Source organism: Mesoplodon densirostris, chromosome 14 (genome assembly GCF_025265405.1).
Source record: "Mesoplodon densirostris isolate mMesDen1 chromosome 14, mMesDen1 primary haplotype, whole genome shotgun sequence".
NCBI lineage: Eukaryota > Metazoa > Chordata > Mammalia > Artiodactyla > Ziphiidae > Mesoplodon > Mesoplodon densirostris.
Window position 1 is genome coordinate 46,463,687 of NC_082674.1, and position 23,150 is coordinate 46,486,836.

The window sequence follows — 23,150 nt, forward strand, 5'->3', positions numbered from 1 at the left end:
GTGGTCCAGTGGTTAGGACTCGGTGCTTTCACTGCCAGGGCCTGGGTTCAATCCAGGATCAATCCCTGGTCAGAGAACTAAGATCCTGCAAGCCGTGCCGTGGGGCCAAAAAAGAAAAAAAAAAAAAGACAATTAAAATTCTTTCCAAGGAAGTCACACTTACTGTTTTAAGTTCTTGGCGCAACTGCTGGTTATAATTTGTGGACTCTTCTAATCGAGCTTCTAATGCAGCAATTTTTTCTTCTTTTATTTCAAGGGACTTCTTTAGAGTAGATTCTAATTTTGATTCCAAAAGTTTGTATCTATTATCCAAGTATAAAAATAATATAGTTCATTACTGGAGGTCAGAAAATTATTTTTAAAGATAATTTATGACCACAGATACTGATATTATAAATAGACTTTATAAAATAGTCTTTTTAAAAAAGAAGCAAATTAAATTATCCTGCTCTTACTACCCACTCCCCCTTTTAAACTATTCCTGGTAATGAAAAAACAAAAAATCACTGAGTAAATCAGTAAATCACAGCTCCAAATTACATTTTAGGCTGTCAAAAGCAAAAATTAGTACTCAAAAAAGGCATCTGGAAGATCTGAGTCTCAAAATATTCCTTTCAGTTTTATAAGAATAGAATCTATACAAAGAGTAAGTAGATGGATTTATCACATTTATCACATTATTAAGCATTCATCTATGATATTAATTTATAATGTATTTATACAAGTACATATGACTTAAAGCTCACTGAAGACTACGTTCAGGGCATAGAGTACTTGCAGAATACTAAAAAAAAAAAGGAATGATATGTTAAGACACAAGATACTGGTGACAGAACAGGAAGAGGAAGAGGAAGATAGATCTGAGTGTCAAAATTTTAGTTATCTTTTTGAATGGTGGGTTCATGAATATTTATATTATTCCTAAGATTTTTTTTTTTTTTTACAAAAAAGTACAGTTCATGAACACACTTTGAGAGTGAACCACAGACTAGGAATTACGGATTAATCTATTTCTACACCTGAGAACCTCAATGACTAAACCAAATAAAAACCTAAAGTACAAATATGAGAAACTTTTATCATACTCTGCCTCTTACTGTAATTAATTTGTGTGTATATATTTTCTGCTCAGCCAGATTTTAAGTTCATTGAGAAAAGAGAACAAATCTCACTCATTTTGGTATTGGCTTGAGTCAACAATTTTAAAGCATGTAATGAGTGTGACTTTGGATATATTAAATTAGTGATGCCTGAGTTCTGGACTGTCCAGATAGAGATGTCCAGTAAGCAGAGAATAATATGGGTATTAGCTGAGATGATGGACAGGAATGCTCATGGAATGGATAAGAGGCTTAACAACATAACCCTAGGAAACCATATTGAAAGAGAAAGCACAGGAAAAAGAGCTATTAAAAGAGAAAGACAAGAGTGATCACATTGCACTCTGTTTGCAATTCCACCACTAAATTTACTTGGTTGCACTCTATCTATTTATATATTCAATTCCACAATTAGACTGTATATTCCTTGATGGCAAGAATAAATATCTTAATAATAATTGTATTTTCAAAGGGGGTCAGAGGGAACGACATCAACTGAAAGATGAAAAGGTTAGACTAACAAAAGAATTAGGGATACCATCTGAGATTAGAGGTAAAGACAGATGCAGATACACATAATTCCAAGATGGAGGGGATGGAATGTTAAGGGAATTTATGTCTGTGAACTCTAATTTTCTTTGTGATGTTAAGGTTAACTTACTTGCTGAGAAAGAAGCAGGTTTAGTGGCTTAAGACACTTCGTTTCCTGATCCCCCCGATTCGATCATAGTTATTAACTGTTCTCAATTCCCTTTCCTAAAAGTTTTATTTCAATATACATACCCTTATCTCCATATCTAATGCTTTCATTATAAACGAAAATGTGTGGATTAATGAATACATTTACATCTTGCCTAGAGTATTACTAATAGCTTCCTAAATGGTCTCTGTACCTTCAAATTTGTCCCTTTTCTAATCCATCTATAATGTCACTCAGGATTGCTCAACACACCTTTGTGCTTTATTTGCATGGAATGCCCTTCCCCATTTCCACCTTGCAAATTTCTGTCATTCTTCAAGATCCAGCTGAAACATTATTATTTATTTGATGCCTGATAATCAGCAGGTAATAAAAGCTTAATTAACATTGATTAATTGTATGAAGTAAGGTTTGGGAAGAGATACCACAGTGTGAAGGGCCCCTCAAAAGCTGGGTTTATAAATTTAAAACAGGCAGCTGTATGGTTTGCTGTACTTTTTGCTCTACATTTAAAATGTCTTACACATGACAGGTAGAAAATCTGTCTGAATAAAGCAGAGATGCATATTCAGTATCTATATTAAAAGGTAGTCAACTAAATTGTCCATTAACGATGTGTTTAACTCAAAAAATATTTTCTCACGAAATATCTATAATTAATTCAATTAAGATTGCTTGAATTGATTGCTAGAATAAATGCCTCAAATTACTTCTATTTGTTATTATAGAACTAACTATTAAAAGTATCAATCTATTCTATTAACTTTGAATATTCTCAAAATTACATAAATAAATCCCATATAATCAGCATTAATTTTTCCTATATATATTTAATATAAAATATACTTACTAGAACAGTAATAATGGGTAGACAGCAAAAATACAAATTATATAGTTACAAAAATTCCAATGAATTAAAATCTAGTGTACAAAAAACAATATTCTTAACAATACACACTTCTATTCTAGCTGGAATCACGTGGCTAACTAGATGCCAAATAGTAGACTACCTTCAGGGGTAGAGCATTTGACTGCAAATAGTAGACTACCTGAAAATCCAATTAACTGATAGACTATATTTACCATGGTAAATTCTCTTTAAACCTGTTGAAAACTCTCAAATTAAAATATATAAGTTAATTTTTATTCTGTTTGTCAAGTCTTAGTTTTTCACATTATTTTCATATATTAATTGCTTCTCAGTCTCAAAATTAATGTTTGAAAAACAAAAAAATTATTTCCACTGTTTCTCAGATAGACTTAGTACTCACCTGTCATCAGTACTCTGCTCATCATGTAAGAGTCGCTCTTTATTTAACCCTATCTTCTCAAGCTCATGAGTTAATTTTTCAAGATCATTATTCATTTGTTGAGTCTTCAGTTTTTCACTCACCAAATCCTTATTTTAAAAGTAATGCAAAACTCACATGAGTGTTATGAACATAAACATCCAAGAAATTCAGCCAAGATTCCAACTACCACCATCCAGGAATACATACAATTTAAACCAGGAAAGACAGAAATGCTGTTGCTGAGCATTTTCCTTCATCAATAAAAAATAGTTAGGCAACAAAATTATCACCTAGTTCAAAGAGTACTGTTTTCCTTCTTTTAGTTTGCTAATAGTTCGTTTTAACTTTTTAGTGTTTAAAAACTAAAAGGAGAAACTTGTACTTGTGATTACACACCTTAGGCTTGAAAACTGTGGGGAAAACAACACATATCCATTAATTTAATAATGAACTAGAACCTTATTGCACATTTCTTCCTATGAATATATGTTAGATATAACACCCTTCTCCCACCACAAGGACCCCTCTCCCAGTGGAAGAGGCCTAAGATATTGAACTGAATAACTAGGGGGAATTCTTAGAGATGGGACCAGGAACCTACTGTTCATGTCTGTAAGACTGTAGAACAACAGAAAGTTAAAAAAAAAAAAAAAGAAAGAATAATAATGGTCCCTTCTCAATGCCTCTTTAGCAGAAAGGCATATTTCCCAATGTGAGCTTCTGCCAGAATGCTAACTAAGATATTTTTCAATTGAACTTAAAGGGTTATCATATATAGTATAGCATAGGGATAGCAAGTAAGAGCCAAGCATGCTATCTCCTGAGCTATACCAACAATTTATTGTCGATCTACTCATAAATTTCAGAATTCTTCTCAACACACAGATCCAACCAACTACCAATTGTTCAACGTTGACCTTTAAATTCAATCTGATTTGCATTCTGTAGCTTAGAAGTCAAAATTCAAGGAGCTTTGAAATCTGAAAGATCTGGATTTAAATCCAGGAATCCAAATGTACAATTGTGGTGTTAAGAAAGTTACTTAATGTCTCTGAACCTCAGTTTTCTAATCTAATGGAGATAACACCTATAAAGGATTGGCTGTAAAAACTGTCCAGTATTTGGCACATTCAATACTAGTAGCTATCACATTCAGTAACAGTTTTGATCAAAGGTTTTAATATTACTCTGAGATAAAAGTATAAAATTATAATGAATAAATAAGTCAGATAACACATTGAAACCTTATTATTACAATTTCTTTAAAATTACAATTTACATTTACTCCTTAGTTTAACAAAAGTAGGAAACTTGGAAACTGCTTCTAATTCTAAATTTCTACTTTGAACCATAAATAGATGATGCAAATTACTGCAATAAAAGTTAAAGAGCCCTGAGTTAAAAATATAAAAAATATTTGTCTGAAATTTAAGTAACTATATTTACCTCTCGTAATGTAACTAAAGTTTTTATATCAATAGTTGCTCTTTTTACAAGCTCCTTATTTTCTTTCTCTAATTCTTTCAGACGAATGCAGGATTCTTTATAAATACCAATCTCTTTGAAAAGGGTTTTGTTTTCTTTTTCCAAATTTCCAATTTTCACATTATTTTCTTCTAATGTGGTATCTTTTATTTCTGCTTGTTGTCGGAGTCTCTTATTTTCCTTCTCCAGTTGTTTCTTATCCTTTTCCAGTTGAGAAGTCTCTTGTTCTAATGATTTGTTTTCTTTTTCTAGCTGTTCTAGTCTTTTGCTAGATATTTTTAACTCTTCTAGGTTTTTTTGCAATGTTTGATTTTCCATCTCTAAGTCTTGTAGTTCACTTTCCAACTGCTGAATTTTTTTATTGCTGTTTTCTAGAGCTTTCTGTAGCCTTTGATTTTCTGTATCTAAACCCTGGTAGCTAACCTCTAAGCGTTCTGTTTTCTTGAAAGATGCTTTCATGAGCTCTAAACCTTTCTTAAGTTGTTCTTTTTCACTTTCCAGTTCTTTGTTTTCTAGTTGTAGCTGAGCCATTTTCATGCTTGCACACTTCAAAGATTCTACATTCCTTCGCAGTTCTAAGTTTTCCTCATCAAGCTGGGAATTCTCTTTCTCTAGGGATTCTAACTGAAAACTAAGGTTTTTAAAGCTATCCAATGTTTTTTTAAATTTCCTATTTTCTCTTTCTAGCTCTGAATTTTCTTGTTCTAAGGCCTCAATTTTTTCACAAGTAATTTTTAAATTGGTTATCTTTTTCTGTAACAATTCATTTTCTTTTTCAAGATGATGTAACTCATTTTCAAGTTCTTCTGTGCGTTCTCCTTTTTCTTTATAATGTTCCAATTCTTTTCTGATTTGCCTTTTTTCAAATTCAATCTTGCTTAGCTTGCTACTGGTTTCCTTGATAGATTCATGGAGAATTTTATTTTCTTTTTCAATGTCTTTCACCCTTGCTTCAGCACTTATCTGGGAGCGCTGCCTTAAGGAGGATACAGTTTGATTCAGATGTTCATTTTCCTGTTCCAATATTTTAATCTAATAAAAAAAAGAAAGGAGAAAATTTAAAACTTAACTGAACATGAACTAAATATTTTAACTAACATAGTTTTCCCCCCCAAAAAAACTAACAGGGAAATCACACCATAAAAAAGTGCTAAAACCAGTCTTCCCTGGTGGTGCAGTGGTTGAGAGTCCGCCTGCCGATGCAGGAGACACGGGTTTGTGCCCTGGTCTGGGAAGATCCCACATGCCGCGGAGTGGTGGGGCCCCTGAGCCATGGCCACTGAGTCTGTGCGTCCGGAGCCTGTGCTCCGCAACGGGAAAGGCCACAACAGTGAGAGGCCTACGTACCACAAAAAAAAAAAAAAAAAGGTGGTAAAACCGTCTACCTTAATTTTAATTGACAAATATTTACTGAGAGATCACCGTGTACATATACTGACAAGTCTTTAAAGTTCACATCTTTAGGGAATCCATAATGTAAAGGAATGGTTAAGAGAAATGTATTGAATATTAATCAAAATGATCTTCAGATCATTTATGGTTACATGATTTAAATTGCAATATGAGTATAGGTGAAGTGTACATACATATCTTCTTGAAGATATAAGCTTTTACGTTCATTCAATAGATTTCGCAATGCATATACACAGTGAATCCTCAGTAAATACACTATTTGCTCTATGTGCATGTATATTGGTGTGTATTTATTCCCTAAAAGAATTCTAATTTTGAAACATCAAAATAACAAAATCTCTGGTACATTTTAAAACTAGTCCATCCAATTTATACCATGGCCTATTGTAATGGTTCTTAAAATTCAGTGTGTAAAACAATCCTGAGAACCTTGTACTTAGCCCTAGAATTTTTCTTCTGTAGCTCTATGGAAATCTGTATTTTTATAGGTGGCCTGAGGACTATACCTAGATAATACAAAGCAAATCATTTGACTTTTTTTTTTTTCTTTTTGGCCACATTGTGCAGCATGCAGGGTGTGGGATCTCAGTTCCCTGACCAGGGATCAAACCCGTGACCCCTGCAGTGTAAGCGCAAAGTCCTAACCACTGGACTGTCAGGTAAGTCTCCATTTTACTTCTAAAAATTAGAAAATTTAAAACAGCCAGTCACTTAATCTATTCAATTCTCAGTTTCCTCAAGCATAAAATGAGAATAACCAATAAACACTTGAAAGCAAGTACGAAAATATCCAAGATATGTGCTGCCACCACTTGTCCCTCCTTAGTGGGATCAGAGTAGAGCTGCATTTCACCCCAACTTCATTCAGGGACTTTAAAATCTGCAGTTCTATTCCAATGACACTTGAAAGCGATTCAAACACAGGTACCACAAAATTTTATACCAGATAATTATTAAGCACACTGGCAATTTAAAAAATTCTAAAGCTTTCCCTTCAACTTTCCTAAAATGCATGGGATAGAAAATGAGGTAAAACCATAGTTATGTTAAAATCTAAAAAATTCTAAAATATTTCCATTTAACGTTATTATGAACATTTTGCACAAGCTTTAAAATAACTTGTGCTAATAAATTTTAAAATATGTTGCTTAATAGGAAATTTAAGAACCTGTCTCTCTGAATTTTCTCTAAGTGTTTCAATTGTTTTTTCAAGCTGAGCTTTCTCCTTCATTAGGTCCTTGCTTAAATTCTGACAATTCTGAAGACTTTGCTTTTCTTGAATAATCTCATTTTCAAGAATTTCAACCTGGAGAAAATGAAATCACAAAACAATATATCATTAAATATTTCACAATAGTGGAAACATGTAAAAACAAAAGCTAATCATTGAATAAAGGATAGAACACAGTTTTAATACTCAAATGGTGCAATTTAAGAATTTCATAGAAAAATTCAAGTATTGATAACATTCCGAGCTAATTTTAGCAGCTGTATAAAATGTACGTAACATGACTATCTTTCTTATCCTCTGCATCTTTGAGGGCAAAGTTCTACTTCTAAACACAAACATAACTAAATACATACACACGTGCCATATGAAGAATGTACAAATCTTACTGAAAACTCTCTTGGCTTGAATGGATTTGTAAAGTGAAATTTTAATTAGTCAAGGAATTTCAGTGCTCAAGAAGGAAAAGATGAGAAAATGAGGAAACAAGAAGGGACTTGGATTAAAATAAAAAGAAAAGAGAAAGAAAAAAGGAGATTACTAGAGACAAATAAGGTCTGAACAAAACTCCAGCAAATACTTAAATTATACGTTTAAATTTATTGTGAATTACACATTTTAAAGATATAATAAAGTATGAGGTTAATAAATATGAAAAAGCAAATTCAACTTCAAAATATACCAAACTATTGATTTCCCATTATATAACATATTCAAACCAGGTAATAAAAAAAATAAAGAAGATTTGGGTATGTAAAATACTCCACTTCAGTTTAAATATTACTTAAATCTTTATATTAATAGTTAGGAACTCTAAGAAGTAACATCTCAAAAGCATCAAGTCACAAATCTAATCCAATAACTCAATTCAACATTAATTTATACAATCAGGAAACTTTAAGCTATTAATAACTAATCTGGTTCTCCCATTATTGATTGAAATATATGGATAGTAGTTATTTAATTAAATGCATCTGTTGTGTTATGGAATTCAAGTGAAACATTCAGCTTACAAAAGATATACAATGAATTGATCAAAAATTGCTGGAATCATAAGAATTTACTAATTAGACTTTAAAGCTAATTTCAAAATCAAATTTCCAGATCCAATTATAGTGACAACAAAAATAAAACTGTTCCGAATTCTAAATGGCCACTCTTACTTTAACACTATATTTATTGTGAAATACTTATTAAGATTATTTGGTTAGTGAACTAAAGATGATGCAAAATGTTTTAAGAGAGTAAAGATCTTGCAAGAAAATCAAGGAGTCTAGTCTATCTGCATTATCAAAGGCAGCAGTTCTCAAGGCATGGCTCCAAAACAGCAGGATGAGCATCCCCTAGGAACTTGTTGGAAATGAGAATTCTTAGCCCCCACCCCAGACCTACCAAATGACAAGCCCTGGGCATAGAGCTCAGCAATCTGTACCTTAACAAGTCCTGAAAGTGATTCTGAGGCATACCTGTTCAAAACTACTGGTCTAAAAATTAGAGGGATTTTCATAACCAAGTCTAGAAACCCAGGATCCATCGAAGGAAAAACTAGACATGGCTGACTACAAATAGAAATAAAAATTAATTCATAAGGACACATGTATAAGAATATTTATTACAGTATTGTTCACAGTGACCAAGAACTGGAAACAAAAGTGAAAGCACATTTTAGAGAGCATATGTGATGGAAGGGGTTCATGATAAAAATATCAGGTATGCTTTTATAATATGATTTCTATTTATGTATAGTGTGTGTGTGTGTGTGTGTGTGTGTGTGTGTGTGTGTGTGTAGGCAGAAAGATATGCAAAAATAAATTACTTGGTCTAACTGTCCCACAATTGGAAAACAGAATATCTCAGAGATATTGCAGGTTTGGATCCAGATCACTGCAATAAAGTAAATACCGCAATTAAATGAGTCACATGAATTTTACGGTTTCCCCGTGCACATAAAAGCTGTGTTTACACTACACTGTAGTCTATTAAGTGTGCAATAGCATTATGTCTAAAAAAACAATGTACAGACCTTCAAATACTTCACTGCTAAAAATGTTAACCATCATCTGAGCCTTCAGTAAATCATAATCTTTTTGCTGGTGGAGGGTCTTGCCTAGTTGTTGATGGTTGCTGACTGACCAGCGTAGTAGCTGCTGAAGGTTGGGGTGACTATGCAATTTCTTATGCGTTGATTGACGCTTCCTTTCATGAATGATTTCTCTGTAGCATGCAATGCCATTTAACAGCATCAGAATATTTTTCAAAATTGGAGTCACTTCTCTTAAACATTGTTACTGCTTTATCAACTTTATGTAATATTCTAAGTCCTTTGTTATCATTTCAACTATCTTCACAGCATCTTCACCAGTAGATTCCATCTCAAGAAACCACTTTCTTTGCTAACACATAAGAAGCAACTCCTAATCCATTAAAGTTCTATCAAGAGAGTACAGCAATTCAGTCACATCTTCAGGCTCCATTTCTAATTCTGGTTCTCTTGCTATTTCCTCCACATCTGCAAAACTTCCTCCACTGAAGTCCTGAACCCCTCCAAGTCATCCATGAGGGTCAGAATCAACTTCTTTCAAACTCCATTAATGTTGTTACTTTGACCTCTTCCCATGAATCACGAATGTTCTTAATGGCATCTAGAATGGTGAATCCTTTCCAGAATGTTTTCAATTGACTTTGCCCAGATCCATCAGAGGAATCACCTTCTACGGCACCTATAGCCTTACAAAATATATTTCTTAAAGAATAAGACTTGAAAGTCGAACTTACTCCTTGATCCATGGGTTGCAGAATGGATGTTGTCTTAGTGGGCATGAAAACATGAATCTCATTTTAAGTCTACACCAGAGCTCTTGGGTGACCAGGTGCATTGTCAATGATCGGCAGTATTTTGAAAGGAATTTTTGTTTGAGCAGTAAGGTCTCAAAAGTGGGCTTAGAATAGTCAGTAAATCATATTATAAACAGATGTGCTGTCACCCAGGCTTTGTTGTTCCACTGAGAGAGCACAGGGAAAGTAGATTAAGCAGAATTCTTAAGGGCCCTAGGATTTTGGGAATGGTAAATGAGTACTGACTTCAATTTCAAGCCACCAGCTGCATTAGCCCCTTACCAAGAGAGTCAGGCTGTTCTCTGAAGCTTTGAACCTAAGCACTGACTTACCCTCTCTAGCTATGGAAGTCTTAGACGGCGTCTTCTTCCAATAGAAGGTTGTTTCGATTATGCTGAAAATCTACTGTTTAGTGTAGCCACCTTAATTAATTATATTAACTAGATATTCTAGATATTCTGGATAATTAAATACAGCTTCTACATCAGCAATTGCTGCTTCCTGTTGTACTTTTATGTTATGTAGACAGCTCTTTCCTTCAATCTCACAAACCAACCTCCGCAAGGTTCATACTTCTCTTCTGAAGCTTCCTCACCTCTCTCAGCCTTAAAAGAATCAAAGAGAGGGCATTGCTCTGGATTAGGCTTTGGCTTAAGGGAATTTTGTGGCTGGCATGTCTTCTAGCCAGACTACTAAAACTTTCTTCATATCAGCAATAATGGTCTTTCACTTTCTTATCATTCGTATGTTCACTGGAGTAGCACTTTTAATTCGCTTCAAGAACTTTTTCTTTGCATGCACAACTTGGCTAACTGGTGCAGGAGGCCTCTCTCTCAGACTGTCTTGGCTTTCAACACACCTTCTTCACTAAGCTTAATCATTTCTAGCTTTTGATTTAAAGTGAGAGACGTGCGACACTTCCTTTCACTTGAACACAGAGGCCACTGTAGGTTATTAACTGGCCTAATTTCAATATTGTTGTGTCTCAGGGAATATGGAGGGCCAAGGAGAGGGAGAGAGATGGGGGACTCACCAGTCAGTGGAGAAGTCAGAACACACACACCATTTATGGGTTAAGTTCACTATCTTACATGGGTGTAGTCTGTGGCGCCCCCAAACAATTACAATACTAACATCAAAGATCACTGATTAGACATCACCATAACAAATACAATAACAATGAGTTTGAAATATTGTGAAAATTACCAAAAGGTGACACAGAGACACGAAGTAATAAGCAAATGCTGTTAGAAAAATGGTTCTGATAGATTTGTCTGAAGCAGGATTGCCTTAAACTTTCAAGCTGTAAAAACCACAATTATCTGTGAAGTGAAATAAAGTAAAATGCAATAAAAAAAAGGTACACTTGTATTTCTGTTCAAAGTCTAGTTAAAATTCAGGTTTCATAATCCCTAAATTGTGGTCTCTAAATACCACTTCCCACTAAAAGGAACAAGGGCTTTTTGGAGAAATGGCTGTTTTCAGGACTGAGGCAGGAAATGTTTAAGAGAACACTTTGTCATGGTAGAAAGCAAGGAAGCTCTCCAGGAGTGCTAAGGTCATGTCATAAGGATTCAGGAAGCAGCTTAAAGAGTTGGGAGAGTAAGAAAAATAAATACAGTGTATTAAAATACTTTAAATATTTTTAAATCCATGAGTTCATAATGACACTAAAATAAACAACAAACTCACTCCCTAACTATCTCAGGAGGATATGAGAGAACTGATTCATTACTAGGAAACTGGTAAATAAAGGTAAAGAATCAAACATTCATCCTACTTTACCCCTAAGAGCTGTTCTCAGAGTAACCAGTGGTGGTTTTTTTTTTTAAACCAATAGTTTTTAAAAAGAAGTTTTTTCTTATAGAAATACTCTAGCTACCAAATTAAGAATGGATGATATAATATCAAGATTTTGTAAACTCTGATTAATTCAGGGATCTAAGCAAATGGTTTTCTATGACAACTAACATCACAGAGAGACAACCAGACATGTGCCACCTGTTTGAGGTTTCTTCAACAGAAAAATTGCTAGGAAAGAAGAGTCAATCTATAGACTAAAAAAGATTTAAGGGACACAACAACTGATTGAATGTACTGATCTTATTTGGATTCATATTCAAATAAAATATTTTTTAAAAATCTTAATAGATTTGGAAAAATTTAAATGCTGGCCAAAAACTATGATTTTTTAAGTGTGATAATGTCACTGTTCTTTTTTTTAAAATTCTTTACTTTTTAGAGATTTATACTGAGATATTTATTGGTGAAATAGTACGACATCTAGGATTTACTTCAAAATCATCTAGTGGCTGTTAGGAGAGTATCAAGAGTAGAAGTAAGACTGGCTATAAGTTAATATTATTGAAGCTGAATGAATGAGTCTAGAGCTGAATGAGTTCATTCACTTCACACTTATGTAAGTTTGAAATTTTATATAATAAGTTAAAATAATATTGAGGGTACACTAAAAGCTGGAAAATAAATGTTCTATCTCAGTGCTATTTATTTATACTTTTACATATACTTTTTTACATTACATTAAATATTAATTTTTATTTACCTTCTTACTTAGTCTTTGATTTTCTTTTTCAATTTTCAAGACTTTGGAAGTGGTGCCTTCTGCAGAATCCATAGTACTCCGAAGCTCTTCTACAGTTTTTGTCAAACTCTGATTTTCCATCTCCAACTTCAACAACCTACTTGATGTCAATTCATTTACCTCATGGCCCAAGGATTTTTGTGGTGCTATAATATTGAAAAATACGTCACTGGTAAAACTATGTTTACTCTTCACTATTTAAAATATTTAGTGTAAATACACTAAATCACCTGGTCCTTAACTTTATAAAAAATTTATAAAGTTATGCAAGATAGACACAATAAGAAAAGAGATATAAAATTCAGGTAAATATTGAATTTCTAATGCATCCATAAGCACTCTAGTGAAAAAAAAAAAGTACAAAATTTAGACTGAAGTGACTAGACTTTCAGTTCTAGTTCCATGAGAAATTAACTTTAACCTCAATGACTCTTAGGTTATTTGACAAAATATAGTTATTACCCAGTGTATCTAATAGAGTCATTATGTGACTCAAATAAGAAGTATAAAGCATATCCTACACCACACTTTCAAAGATAAAGGAAAACAGTTTGAGGGAGAAAAAAATCCTAATCTGATTCTGAGAAAGGCAAGACTACTATACACTAGTCACTTCGAAAAAGTCTTTCTCTAAATGAAGAATCCTGGCTAATTACGTATAAACAGCAACATGCAGTCCATTCTGCCAACAGAAATCATCTTTCTAAGTAGCTTTCAGCATTCTATTTTTTAAAATAAGAAAACTGAGTTTCGACTTCTGTAAATGATGCTCTCCAGTAAGCCAAAAATAATTATTTTTAATAACCCTATAACAGACTCATTAAATATTCTGATGATATAAAAATATTAGGATTTACAAATGAAATATGACACTTAGAATTTATTTTGAAATCCTAGACTTCAGGAAGGGAAATAAACAGAAATACAGGAGGGAATTTCTGGGTCTGTCTACTTTTGCGTACGTTTGAAATCCTCCATCATAAAAAGCAAAGAAACACACGCACACACAAACATGTAGCCACACAAGTCATACATTCTTTTAAAAATTAGGTAGAGTAAAATATCCCCTAGATTTTAAGTAAAGAAAGCCTCAATTCTTATTTCAAGCTTTTGTTCTAGTCAGCACATTGTTAATCTTTTATTAAAAGCTAGTATACTAGGTAGTTATTGACTTTTTATAAATTCCACTAGTTGTCCAAGTCTTCTTAAGTACAACTCTAATTGCATGATTTGAGGTCATGCATTTCAATTAAACAAGGTCAGGCTACAAAACATGATATGCCTTAATAAAGCTTTCAATACTACATGCTTTGAGGAAGCTTCCAGTCAGACTACAAAGACTTTAAAAGGATACTTACAGCACATTTTTAACATGGAAGATTGCCTACATTATATTCTTAGATGAAAAAAGGAAACTTAATTGTATATACACACTGATCTGATGATATAAAAAATAACCCTGTGGGGCCTCCCTGGTGGCGCAAGTGGTTGAGAGTCCGCCTGCCGATGCAGGGGATACGGGTTCGTGCCCCGGTCTGGGAGGATCCCATATGCCGCAGAGCGGCTGGGCCCGTGAGCCATGGCCGCTGAGCCTGCGCGTCCGGAGCCTGCGCGTCCGGAGCCTGTGCTCCGCAACGGGGGAGGCCACAACAGTGAGAGGCCCGCATACCGCAAAAAAAAAAAAAAAAAAAAAAAAAAAACCCTGTGTAGGAAAATTCTAGAAGCAAATTTTGTGAAATGTAAAAGGCAAGAAATTATTAGTGACTTTGATTTCCTCCTTTATCTTTTTCCAGTTTGCAAATTTTCTAGAAAGTCCCTTGTATAGTTAAAAAAAAACTATGCCACACAGAATGAATTTTATGTTCTATGACCCCCGCAAAACAACTGTGATATAATGATAATAATAATAAAAAAACACTCAAATGCTCATTATTTACTAGGCACAGTTCTAAAGGTCTTCATTAACAAATTCAACCCTCACAACAACCCTGTAAGATAGTACTTACTGTTATTATCCCCACTTAACAGGTGAGAAAACTCCTAACTGTAATTTTAACTACTGTAGTAGTAGAAAACATTTAAGTCTGAATTGTTTTCTTTGTAACTCAATTCACATGGAATACAGTTAAAAAGTTCCACAAATATTTTAAGTAACACATCCCAGTAACTTCATTCTCAGCTGAATATAATCACTTACTATGAAGTCAATTTACATGGGGTCCCAGAATCCAGAATTAGATTCTCAAGTGTAAAATTAGGAAAAGCTTAATAGTAATAAATATGATGAGTCATCTGTAGAAGTAACTTCTTTAAGCGCCAGGTTATAAGCTCTTTCAGACCTTATGTGTCTACCTCACCACTATATCCTCAGGGCCTGGTATAATATTTTACACATAGTAGGTGCTTAATACATATCTGCTAAAGGAAGAAAAACAGGTATAATAATCTAAATACTGGGTAACTAAGGAATTAGGGAACCAGTCTAATTCAAATAAATGTGACCTGGGTATAATTTCAATAAAGTATTGTATAGCAGTATTAGCAAACTCAAAGCTTTAACACAAAAAGCCACATTGTATGTGTGTGCCCCAGCTTTAATAAAGAGGACAAGTTAATGTGGAGCCTAGGGAAATAGAGCCAAAAGTTAAAAATTTATCTGGGGTCTTTCATTACCTCCAGGGTATAAATGGTAGGTATAATCCTAAAATCCAACATACTGATGAAAGTAGCCATAAAGATCCTTAACTTGGGCCTCCCTGGTGGCGCAGTGGTTAAGAGTCCGCCTGCCGATGCAGGGGATACGGGTTCGTGCCCCGGTCTGGGAGGATCCCATATGCCGCGGAGCGGCTGGGCCCGTGAGCCATGGCCGCTGGGCCTGCACATCCGGAGCCTGTGCTCCGCAACGGGAGAGGCCACAACAGTGAGAGGCCCACATACCGCAAAAAGAAAAAAAAAAAGATCCTTAACTTGCTTTACTCTGGCTACATATTCACCAAAGAATATTCCCACTGCATTCTGATTTCCTATTTAGGTTTGCCTGAAGTCAAAGAACATGGTGACCAGCTAATGACTTTTCTATTTTGTAGATGGCTGTATCTCTCAAAATAAATTAATAAACTGATATCCCAGTTTATTGTGATATGAACATGAAATTGTGCCTAAACAACTGATCAAATCTGCTACTGCACTCAAAGTTGAGTTGTAAGACATGCAAAGATAAGGACCAGACCCAGGCATATGGAAATTAACACACTACTCTGTGAAATTCTATCTAGGGAGATATGTGGCCTTTTGTGACATCTCCAACCAGGGAAAATAAAGAACAGCAATGAAATATCCAGAAATGTAAGCATAAATACAACTTGATTTATTCATTCATCCATTTAAATAAAAAAAAAGAGTATTGGAAATACCTTCAGAAAGTTCACTAGTTCTCGATATTTGTTCCAGCTCCCAGCCAAGATGTAATGATTCGTCCATACTTTGTTTCTGTGCCATTTCCAAAGTCATATTTTCTTCCATTAATTCTTCAATCTTTTTTCTATCCATATCACGCTCCTTTTTTATTGGCAGGGAGTAGGGACAGAAAAGAAAGCTAAGAAACAGTACAATTTCAAGCTAATATGTTATTACTTATAACTTTCATTTATCAGAAACTGTACAATGAGATAAATAGTGAGTTCCTTAAAATTTTCACAATTTGAAGCTAATAATCAATTATAATTATTACTGCTGGTCACTAAACTGATCAGGTCTCTGACATCTTTTTATAGTGATCTTTGGGGACACTGAAAATACCTCTTCATAGTCAATATATTGTTTTAATGATATAACAAATGATTTCTGACCCAATGATAAATTTTAGCAAATAGTTGTATTTCTATATTCTAAAGGAGTGTTTGCACAACTGCTTATTAGCATTTTCTGAAAAGCAGTAGTCAAAATTAATAAATAATACCCCTCTGTAACAAAAGCAGAAGTTTCTACTACTTCTGAATTCATATAAAATTGGAAGCATCTAATTTATTTAGCTATCTCTTCTCTGTTAAGGCCTTAAGGACACTAGCCATCCTTGTCACTATAAGGGAATCAGATAAATCTTAGAATTTTTACTTAGAAGCCATGTAATAAATCTACCTTATAATACGTACCATTTCCATATCATGCAGTTTAGCCTTCAGTTGTAAATTTTCTTTTTCTAATTCATGTAATTTATCAGAACGAGCTCGAGTTCCTTCTAATTGGTCTTCCAACATGGTTTTTGTTTCTAATAAAACTTGATTGTCTTCTTTTAATTCCTATAAACATTTCAAGTAGGCTTTATTTGTCACAAATACATTAATATGTTAATCTTTAAAGCTCTGAAACATAAAAATTCTTTATTATAAAGTAAGACATTAAGCGGTCTTTATCAACAGTTCTATGCAAAAGTAAAGCTACTGAATAACAGAAACATAGTTGGTTTCATTTTATTTTCCAGAATTTAAGTTATTATATAAACAAAATACTCAGTACTTACATTAGGATGAATAATACTACTATAATTTCACATGAAATTGTCAGGGTATATTTAAATTCCTTAGTCACAAGGATAAGGAACTCAGTGTAAGTAGTCTTCCAGATATTTAAGACACCAATCGCCATAGAATCAGGGCTTAATTTATTTACTGAAATAGATTTAGGTTTCTCTCTACTTGAAAGTGAAGAATTTGGGCTTTTTGAGTAAAATACCAAGACTTGAATTAAGACTCACAGAATCGTAAACCAAGGCTTTATCAATAAATATTTTATGTAAACATCTTTAAACTCCTATGTATGTTTTGAAGACATGTTCACAAATCTATATTGCTAAGTTTAAGCCTACAGTTTATAAGCTGAAGTCAAGAGAAAGTATATTAAAACAGTGGCATCCATGAGGATCCCTTAATAGTGCCATGCATACGCCTATTTATTTATTTATTTTTAATTTTTTTTAAATTAGTTTCTGCTTTATAACAGAGTGAATCAGTCATACATATACATCTGTTCTCATATCCCTTCCCTCTTGCGTCTCCCTCCCTCCCACCCTCCCTATCCCACCCCTCCAGCATACGCCTATTTAAACAATTAACAAAGAACGGATATACACCTTATCTTTGCACTCTATTGGGTCTATTTTCTGGTAACATTCAGGCTAAGTTCTAACTTTCTCTTATAATGTTTTCATTTCCTGATTTAGCATACTCCTTCTTTCTTATCCCCATATTAAAACTGACCAAAATCTCCTCTGTTTACAGACAATGAAGAAATCACGGAGAAAGGAAAAAAGAATGCCAAGAAGCAAGGATTTTGAAATTCTTGCTGTCAAATTCAACATCATGTAACACAGAACTGCAACCATTAACTAAGAAAAATTGTTTTTTCTACTTTGTTCATACATATATATAAAGAGAGAAGACAAATGGGGGTGGGAGGGAAGAGATAGAGAGAGAGGTGGGGGGAGGGGCAGAGAGAGAGGGGGAGACAGATATTGATTTCCCCTTCATTGATCCTAATTTAGTATTCTGAGTTGAGCAGCAATCAGAAATGTGTTTTGCACTCACTTCTAGGAACAAGTTAGAAATTAGTAGAGATATATACTTTATTTTGATTTCAAAAGTCTTCACTACATATAATACAAAATAAAGGAATGAAAGAGCCCCAAAGAATTCAATAAAATGAATAGCATCCAAAAATCCCTTTTCACAAGTCTAAACAATATGCTAATCTATCATAAAATAAACACCTGATGATATTTACAGTTTGCTCAATGTTTCAAGAGTTCCTTACATTTATTAAAGTGCACTTTAAATGCATTTTGAAAAATCATAATACTTCTAAAGAAAAGAACTGTGAATGGTTTAAATTACATAACATACCTCAACTCTTGCCTTATAAAATTCAATATCATGTAGCCTCTCTTTGTATCTGCTAACTTCACTTTCAAGCTTATCAACTCTGACAGCCTTCTCCCGAAGCGCATCTAATTCATCTCGATACATTCTTGCAGAACGAGCATCCGAAAGCAAATTCATGTTCTAAATATAAACACATATTAATATTTAAAATATTATTTTCAAATTGATAATCCTTGGGTTGTACAATTTGAAGAATTTACCAAAAAACCACACAAGAAAACAATGACTTGTATACTTTCTTTTTTGGCCACGCCCTGTGGCATGTAGTATCTTAGCTCCCCGACCAGGGATCAAACCCGTGTCCCCTGCATTGGAAGCACAGAGTCTTAACCACTGGACTACCAAGGAAGTCCCTGACTTGTGTACTTTATTATTTTTATTTATTTATTTATTTATTCATTCATTCATTTATTTACTTGCACCAGGTCTTCGTTGTGGGATGCCGGCTCCTTAGTTGCATTTCCCCAGCTCCTTAGTTGCAGCACATGAGGTCCTTAGCTGTGGCGTGCAAACTATTAGTTGCGGCATGCGTATGGGATCTAATTCCCTGACCAGGGATCGAACCCAGGCCCCCTGCGTTGGGAGCGCAGAGTCTTATCCACTGCGCCACCAGGGAAGTCCCTGACTTGTGTACTTTAAAAGTGTGATTTTTGTGGGACGAGGAGGCCAAGTGGTTAAGGCGATGAACTGCGAAAAGTGTAATTTCAATGGTATATAAATTACACCTTAATTATTTTTCTTTAAATGGGAAGATAAAAAAGCCTTTTTTTAAACCAAGAATATGCATTTTAAACATATATGTTGGGCTTCCCTGGTGGCACAGTGGTTGAGAGTCTGCCTGCTGATGCAGGGGACACGGGTTCGTGCCCCGGTACAGGAAGATCCTACATGCCGCAGAGCGGCTGGGCCCGTGAGCCACGGCTGCTGAGCCTGCGCATCCGGAGGCTGCGCTCCGCATCGGGAGAGGCCACAACAGTGAGAGGCCCGCGTACCGCAAAAAACAAAAAAAACAAAAAAAAACCCATATATGTTTCTAGGGGCTTCCCTGGTGGTCCAGTGGTTAAGACTCCGTGCTCCCAATGCAGGGGGAGCGGGTTTGATCCCTGGTCAGGAAACTAGATCCCACATGCTGCAACTAAGAGATTGCATGCTGCAACTAAAGATCCCAAATGCAGCAACGAAGATCCTGCACATGGCAATGAAGATCCTGCATGCCACAACTAATACTCAGTGCAGCTAAATAAATAAATAAATATTTAAAAATAATAATAAAAAAATTTTTAATGTTTCTATACAAAAATAAAAGCATATGCTTGCATAAAAACTTTTATATATCATGGTCTCCATTAAGAATGTAAAAAATATTCAGGATATTTTAAAGTAAGTAAACCTCTCCTCAACATAACCATTTGCAATGAATTTAAGGTGAAAAGTTAACTTTAAAATGCCAGATAGTAAAAACACAGAAGAGGCAAACTCTTACAAAAGTTGATCATTAGTTACTTTAGAGAAATAATGTTTCTATCCAGACATGTTACCAAAATCCTGCTGAGTTTTTAATACTTTCACATGAATGATTACTTGCATATGATTAGTGCATATCTTTATGCCATTTGAAATAAGTATTAAAATTCAACCTTTTTAAAGCCCTCTTCTAATTCTTTGAGTAGCAGTAATCAAAAAGTGTGATCCAGGGAAATCTGTGGGTCCCTGAAACCCTTCCAGGGGATTCATGAGGTCAAAATTATTTTCATAATAATACTAAGACAGTACTTGCTGTTTTCACTCTCATTCTCTCATGAAGGGACAGTGGAGTTTTCCAGAGGCTACATACATGGCATGTGATATCTTAACAGACTGAATGCAGAAATATTCAATAGATAGGAGAATCTAGTAGTCTTCAATTAATCCAGGCATTTAAAAAACATTTGCAAAAAATATAAAAGACTACTATTCTGCTAATTTTTTTTTGTTTTGGAAAATAATGGTTAATTACTATATAATTTTTATGTTAACATGGAGTGGATTGAGTATTATTTTTAAATGAATTAATAAATACTTTTTAAATTCTTAGTTTTAATTTCAAATATAGTAAATTCCAGTAAAGAGAATACACATTAAATAATCCTCAATAATCTTCAAGAGTAAAGAAGGGTCTTGAGACCAAAAAGATTGAGAACTACAATTTTAGATGGAACACAAGTACAAAAAAACCCTGCTACCAAGTGGAATAGCAGCAACAGCAAATCTAAAGCTAAAAATTATGATCCCTAGATTCATTCATCTAGAAAGTTCCCAGTTTATGATCCCACAAGTGAAATGTTCCCTGAATTTAAAATGGCAGGTTAGGTGAAGTAAGGAGAAGAAATAATTGTCCAGCCTTACCCCAATCCTTACCATTTATGGGTTAAAGAAGACCTCTTGTACTACCTCTAAATGAAAATGAAACATTACAGAGTAATTAAAAGAAGCAAATTCTTAAACAGTCTTGGTGCAAGATGAAAAAACACAAAGCATTAGAGAAATAAAAATAGTATTTAAAAAAGTAAAAGTCTGGATCTTATTTAGTAGAAACAGTGAAAAATTAAAAAGCATTCTGTCATATATAAGGTTAACATAAAGCACCATCAGACAGCAGAGACCTAGAGGTGTTCCAGCTTCCAAGCCCACAGAAGCCAATACATAAAAAAGAGAAACCTGGAACTGAGTCAGTCCTAAGAGTCTCCCTGGAATGTTAGCAAAGTTTGAATAGAACTAATAGAGAAAAAAGAAAACTCCAAAGACCTTTCTAGTTTTGATTTCTATTTTTGGTTGTGGCATTTTTGAAGACAGAAACACTGAAAAAGTCATTGGATCTCATGAAACCTCTGTAAGCAGTAAGGCAAATGTTATATATTATAAGGAGAAAAATCAATTTCCAATTGATCCTATATAATAAAAGTTCCAGGTACAAACCTCTTGTTGCAGCCTTTTTAGTTCTATTTCCATTTGCTCAAGTTCTTGTTTACAGTCCAGCAACTGTTCAGTCTTTTCCTCCCTTAAATGCAAAAAATATTTATTGAATAATAAACTTAATGCTTTGAAAACTATGATCATCATCTGTACCAATACAAACTTATTATCATTACTAAACATCTAGTTTAACATAGTACTGGCCATAACCCCAACCTACAGAAAAAGACAAAGAAATTGGTATTAGGAATTTATATGACTGGATGTCATGATACTCTCCCTTAAAGTTCTCCAAAGTCTAAGAACCTCAGTGACTAATGTCCTCATAGTTCATAAGGTAGCTTCTCTCTCTTCATCTTTTCTGCCATCCCCCAATTCTCACTCTCTTTTAGCTCTTTCTCCCTCTCTGCCTAGTCAAAGACAAATAAGCTGGAAGAGTTTTAATGAAAGGCAATACTATCTGGGTCTGAGACTTCTAACAGTCTCCAAACTATTTTTTTTTTAATAAATTTATTTATTTATTTTTGGCTGCGTTGGGTCTTAGTTGCTGTGCGCGGGCTTTCTCTAGCTGTGGCGAGCGGGGGTACTCTTTGTTGCGGTGTGTGGGCTTCTCATTGCGGTGGCTTCTCTTGTTGCGGAGCACAGGCTCTAGGCACGCGGGCTTCAGTAGTTGTGGCTGGGGGGCTCTAGAGAGCAGGCTCAGTAGTTGTGTCTTGTGGGCTTAGTTGCTCCGCGGCATGTGGGATCTTCCCGGACCAGGGCTGGAACCCGTGTCCCCTGAATTGGCAGGCAGATTCTTAACCACTGCGCCACCAGGGAAGCCCCAAACTATTTTCAACATTTACAACGACCTAAAGAAAATGATACACTGCCACAGATACCTAATACATTTTTGACTGGAGACGTATTACAACTACAGGAGTTAGTTTCTGCAAAAATCCCCCTGCTAAAATCCTTATCTCTATTGGTTTCTTCCCTGTAGTCTAGACATCTTTGTATACCTCCTATTATATACTTTTTTCTTTTTAAATTGCTTTACTTCTAACTCCCATTTTCTATCTCCCCTTCAGAGCCAAGCTCCTCAAAGTAAGTCTCCACTCACTATCTCTACTTGTCCATCTTCTGTTCTTAAATAATAAAAAGTAAATGTTCACTGTGTAAAACAATCTGCTTCTAACATCTTATACCTGCTTATGTTTACAATTCTTTTTCACCAGAAATTTTTTTTTTTTTTTTTTTTTCCGGTACGCGGGCCCCTCACTGCCGCGGCCTCTCCCGTTGCGGAGCACAGGCTCCGGACGCGCAGGCTCAGCGGCCATGGCTCACGGGCCCAGCCACTCCGCGGCATGTGGGATCCTCCCGGACCGGGGCACGAACCCGCGTCCCCTGCATCGGCAGGCGGACTCTCAACCACTGCGCCACCAGGGAAGCCCCAGAAAAATTTTTTATTGAAGTATACTTGATAAACAATGTTATGTAAGTTATGGATATACACTACAGTGATTCACAATTTTTAAAAGTTATACTCCATAAAATATTGGCTATATTCCCTGTGCTGTACACAATATATCCTGTAGCTTACTTTATATATAAGTTGTACCTCTTAA

General features: G+C 34.7%; 1 protein-coding gene across 8 annotated transcripts in view; it reads right to left on the bottom strand.

The window, feature by feature from the left end:
• Positions 1–23,150, bottom strand: part of CCDC88A (coiled-coil domain containing 88A) — a 123,843-nt gene that overhangs the window by 35,716 nt on the left and 64,977 nt on the right. For all 8 annotated transcript variants that reach the window (XM_060117505.1, XM_060117507.1, XM_060117506.1 and 5 more), the window contains 9 exons: positions 21,547–21,628; positions 18,553–18,711; positions 16,807–16,953; positions 16,069–16,213; positions 12,617–12,801; positions 7,159–7,296; positions 4,539–5,609; positions 3,072–3,199; positions 164–302 (listed from right to left, as the gene is read on the bottom strand). In XM_060117505.1, coding sequence (XP_059973488.1) covers positions 164–302; positions 3,072–3,199; positions 4,539–5,609; positions 7,159–7,296; positions 12,617–12,801; positions 16,069–16,213; positions 16,807–16,953; positions 18,553–18,711; positions 21,547–21,628 — 2,194 coding nt within the window. The remainder of the gene's footprint in view (positions 1–163; positions 303–3,071; positions 3,200–4,538; positions 5,610–7,158; positions 7,297–12,616; positions 12,802–16,068; positions 16,214–16,806; positions 16,954–18,552; positions 18,712–21,546; positions 21,629–23,150) is intronic.